This window comes from Vespa velutina, chromosome 1 (genome assembly GCF_912470025.1).
Source record: "Vespa velutina chromosome 1, iVesVel2.1, whole genome shotgun sequence".
NCBI lineage: Eukaryota > Metazoa > Arthropoda > Insecta > Hymenoptera > Vespidae > Vespa > Vespa velutina.
The window spans coordinates 18,469,334-18,474,333 of NC_062188.1; the positions used below are offsets into that span (position 1 = coordinate 18,469,334).

The 5,000-nt window shown below is 30.4% G+C and overlaps 1 protein-coding gene across 19 annotated transcripts in view; it reads right to left on the reverse strand.

Moving 5' to 3' along the window:
- LOC124946660 (tensin-3-like) overlaps positions 1–5,000 on the reverse strand; it is a 171,964-nt gene that overhangs the window by 70,793 nt on the left and 96,171 nt on the right. For 3 of the 19 annotated variants that reach the window (XM_047487757.1, XM_047487746.1, XM_047487840.1), the window contains one exon: positions 4,640–5,000. This exon is cut by the window's right edge. The exons of 15 other annotated variants lie outside the window; for them this stretch is intronic. In XM_047487757.1, coding sequence (XP_047343713.1) covers positions 4,640–4,687 — 48 coding nt within the window. In that variant the 5' untranslated portion in view covers positions 4,688–5,000. Of the gene's footprint in view, positions 1–559; positions 584–4,639 lie in introns of those variants that run through there. One more of the 19 variants, XM_047487820.1, reaches the window with a different exon arrangement.

The following is a 5,000-nucleotide window of genomic DNA, read 5'->3' on the forward strand; positions in this document are numbered from 1 at the left end:
TTTATTTTATTTTTATTATACATCCCCTTTTTTTGTTTTTATTTCTATCTATCTGATCTATTCGAACTTGTAAAATAATATATTTGAAGTGATACTTCGGCCAGCACATTTCTCTATCATATAATATTATAATATATTACGTTATTTGCTAGATAGTACGTAGGTACTGATTACGGAAAATTTTCTTGTCGAATGTACGAACGAGACGTGTTATATGTATATACACTTTTTTTTTTTTTTTTTTTTTTTTATATATCTATATATGCGTAACTATATCTATATGACTGCTCTACTTTTATTATTTTTTCTTTCTTTCTTTCTTTCTTCATTTCTTTATTTTTTTTTCCCCTTTCTTTATCTCTCTTCTTATTCCTTCAACGTAATTACGTGCATGTAAAACGCGCAAAGTACACTCGTCGACCGTGTTGAAATAGTCCATATGTTTTTACGCATAATCTTATGCCAGAGTTCCTATTCCGGCAGACGAAGTAACACTTGCATCCTTGAGGAATTGGATCTCTTACATTTACGAATCGTCATCGATAGTCAGTGTTATTACCATTGGTACTATGCTCTACGATTCGATTAGTCTCGGATATTTGCCTTTGAACAATCGACCCTATCGTGAATGTGATCGATCTGCTTCGTCGACTAGAAAAATCTTATTCGAATGTTATCGAATAACTATGCATGTATGTATGTATGTATGTATGTATATATGTATGTATTATACGTATTTATGTACGTGTTCTTTAATTCATCGCTAAAAATAATCTTTTGCTCGTGTTCGTTTTATCTTTGTTCAAAATATATTTACTACATAATCGAAGACCGATGTAAATAATTTGTATTCATTGCGAATTTTATTTATATCTATAATATATATATATATATATATCAACTCTGATAATGATTAATTTCTTTGTAAGGAATTAGTATGCGAATAAGTGAGAGGTTGAAAGGTATGTACGTCTCTTAGAAATAGTTCGTCCGTAAAACCCTAAGGCAACTTATAAAATATCGCGTGCGCGTGTCCGCGACCCCTGAAAACGTAACTGCACTAACGACGCGGTAATTACGCTTGTGCAACGACATACCGCGATAACAATTAGCATTAGGATAAAAGTAATGGCGACGCAATGGTGAAGTTGGTTTATTCTCTCTCTTTTTCTCTCTATAATACAAGTTGGGCCCAGTCCCAACGACGTTCTTGTTCTTTTTGAAAATCTAATTAAGAGAACATTCGGAATAATAAACAACAAAATAAAAAATTTCTCGTGCTCTTTTTTTTCTTTTTTTTTCTTTTTTTTCTTTTTTTTTTTTTTTTTTTTTATTTTCGTTTATATCAACACCAACGTTAACGTCGTTTTTTCTATTCTTTTTTTGTTTCTTTTATTATTTTTCTCATATTTTTTTCCTCTTTTTTTTTCTTTTTTTTTTTTTTTTTTTTTTTTTTGTTATTATCAACGTGACACTACGAAGGATTTTCTTCTTAAGAAAGCACATTAAGAATTAAATATTTTTTATTAAAAAGTCGCAAAGACGATTTCTTGTTGTTAAATTTTTTATTGTCCTTACATCGAAATTATAGATTATTTGAAGAATAATTTTGTATCAATCTTGATATAAGTATTTCTTTCGTTGTTAATACGACTATGTAAATATTTCTTTTTTTTTCTTTTCTCCTTTTTTTATAATAATGCATAAGAACGTTAATAACGCATAAGTATTTATCAAAGTGATGTTTTTTCTTTCATTTACATTTCTTGTTTCGTTCGTATTACTTTTTATTTTTATTTCTTCTTTTTTTTTGTCTTTTATATGTATATATATATATATAGAAGAGATATTTCTATCTACAGTAGATATTTACTTCGAAGCAAAATCTCAATTCAAATTCTTGGGTTTCGTAAATTACGTTCGTGTGTGCGCGCGCTCTCGCTCGCTACGATGCGTCTCCTTGGATCGATGGGCCAGCCTACAAAAGCTATTTATACGATCGAACAGAGTATAAATATTTAAAGTTAGTCGCTCTTGATTCATCACGAAATACGAATTTATTTTCAATGTTCCATAAATGGATTTAATTTCTTTATTGTTCAACTACCGATAAGAATACGTATTTGAGAATATCGAATTATCGATTGTTCCTTTCTTTCGATAATAATCGATACGAATCGTGATACTAATTGATTATTTATCACTTTAACAAAACTTTAAGATCACGTTGCCGATCGAATATCGTTTGGGTATTTGGCATACTTCCGTATTAAATATAATATCCATCAAATATTTCGAATCAACGTGAAACTTTGTGTTATCGAAGATGAAAGAAATTTTTCGATACTTTCTTTTTGTTTCTTTTTTCTATTTTTTTTCTTTTTTTTTTTTTCTTATCTTTTTCTTTTTCATTTTCTTTTCTTTTCTTTTCTTTTCTAATAAAAAACGACGAAGGTTCGACCGCGAGAAGCACCAAAAATTCGCAGACCGCACGATGCACGTTTTCTTTTTCTCTCTCTCTCTCTCTTTTTTTTCTTTTTTTCTTTGGATAGACGCCAAGACAAAAGTGAAGCCTTAAGGTGCGCTCAAATAAGACCAAAGAAAAATTGATACCATCGGGAAAATCGTCGATCGAAATTCAAAGATTTCGACATAAACTATATTCGAAAAAATAAAGATACAATCGTTGTAACTGAATTACAACTTCCTGTTCGAGTCGAGAAAACCTTTTATCCGAACCTTTCACGAAGATACGTATCTTTCTCGTTCGAAAACCAAAAAAAAAAAAGAAACGAAAAAGAAATAAAGAAAAAAAGAAAAGGAAAAGAAATAAAAAAAAAAAAAAAAGAAAGAGAAAAAGTAAAATCTAAGCGATACGAGGAAGGAAAGGAGCATAAAATTCTCATGAAACTTTCATCTCTCGTTCGAACATCCGGAGTAAATAGGAAAAACTGTGAAACGCGTAGATTCGTCGAGCTTATACTTACTTTACAACTACATCGTATATGCTTACGTATATATGTATATATGTATTATATTATATATGTATTATATTATATATGTATTATATTATATAGTATTACAATGAAAAAACAAAAAAAAAAAAAAAAAAAGAAAAAGAAAAAGAAAATAAAAGAAAAAGGAAGACGCATTTTCTTAAAACTACGTACTTTAAAATTTTTGTTCACTCGTAATAAAAAAGAAAAGGAAAAGAGAGAGAGAGAGAGAGAGAGAGAGAGAGAGAGAGAGAGAGAGAGAGAGAGAGAGAGAGAGGAAAGAACATAAAATACTTATGCGAAGTTCCATAGGTACTATTAAATGAGAGGAAGTGTTTCTCGCAAAAGAGAGATGAAAGAAAGAAAGGAAGAAAGGAAGGAAGGAAGGAAGGAAGGAAGAAACAAAAAGAAAAAACAAGAAAAAGAAAAGAACGTAAAAAACAAACAAACAAGTAAAGCAAAGCAAAGCAAAGCAAAAGTCTATCGATAAGAAATAAAACGCGTTCGCGAGATATATATATATATATATATATGTATGTATGTATGTATATAGCGTATGCGCGTTCCATATATTTGCGAGAGAAAAAGAAAAGAAAAGGAAGAAAAAAAGGAGAAAAAAGAGAAAAAGTAAAAATAAAAAAAAAAAAAAAAAAAAAAGAAAGGAAAAAGAAAAAGAAAAAAGAAGACAACAAAACAAAAAAAAAAAAAAAAAAAGGAAAAGAAAAAGAAGAAAAAATCGGATAAGCCTCTCGAATGCTCTCGCGTGCGTCGACTCCCACTCGACTACACGAGAGTAAAACGATAAAATCGTGTTGCAATACAATTCGACGATAGTATCGTTAATGGCAACGAAACCGAATCGTCTGTCGTTGGTTCAACGTTACGATATACAAAACGAAATTCGAAAGAGAGAGAGAGAGAGAGAGAGAGAATGAGAAAAAAAGAGAAAGAAATAAAACGAAAGATTTAATCACAACATCTTTTTTTTCTCTATTCGACCAAAACAAGAAATTTGCTTTTGTCCCTTTTTTATCTCATTCATATTAAAGGGCGAAACATTTTTCTCTTTTCTTCTTTTTTTTTTTTTTTTTTTTTTACGAATATTCGTCGAACTACTGCAACTCATTTCCATGTTATAGCTCTTAGTTACTTATCTCTAGAGTTAGTCTCGGTTAGTCTCGGGTTTGGATTATGCGATAGATAAAACTTGATATTTTAACAGCAACGCTATCTTTCTCTCTCACACACGCGTGCACACACACACATATTCTCTCTCTCTTTCTCTCTCTCTCTCTTCCAATAAATAGAGGATCCCGCATATTCGCTTTGATTGGGCTAACGTGACGTAATCGCGAACGTCCTTGAGATAATTTGCTATTTTCAAAATAAAATTTACCAAGCGTTCTTTCTCGTTATTTTTTATCGAGGTTGACTTTATCGAAGTCGACATTGGACTAAACTTTGGCACGTTTAACGTATATATGCGTTTAACATATACTTACGTATATCTATGTATTTTTCTTTTTTCTTCTTCTTTTTTTTTTTTTGTTTTTTTTTTTTTTTTTTTTTTTATTACAGAGTTCAATCGACCAATAATATACGATCTATGTATGTCACCAAGGGGAACATTATTTACCGCCTACCTCGCTAAAAAGATCCTCCAATTCTTTTTGAGATACTTTTCCCTTCATCCCTCGGGCATTCTTCGAACGATATCCTTTTATCGATGTCTCTCTCTCTCTCTCTCTCTCTTTCTCTTTCTCTATCAATCTATCTTTTTTCTTCCTTCCTATTTTTCCTCTTCGATAAGAGAAGAGAAAAAAAGAAATGCAAGCAATATAGAGAGAAGTCGGAAATAAAGTTTCGAGGATTAGAATTCTTCGAATATCTTAGAAGCTCTATTTTATCCTTCTCTTCTTAGTTTTATTTATTTAACGTCCGTCCTTGTCATTATCTTTATTCTTCCTTTATAATTGTCTTCGTTCACTAACAAAAATCATTTCC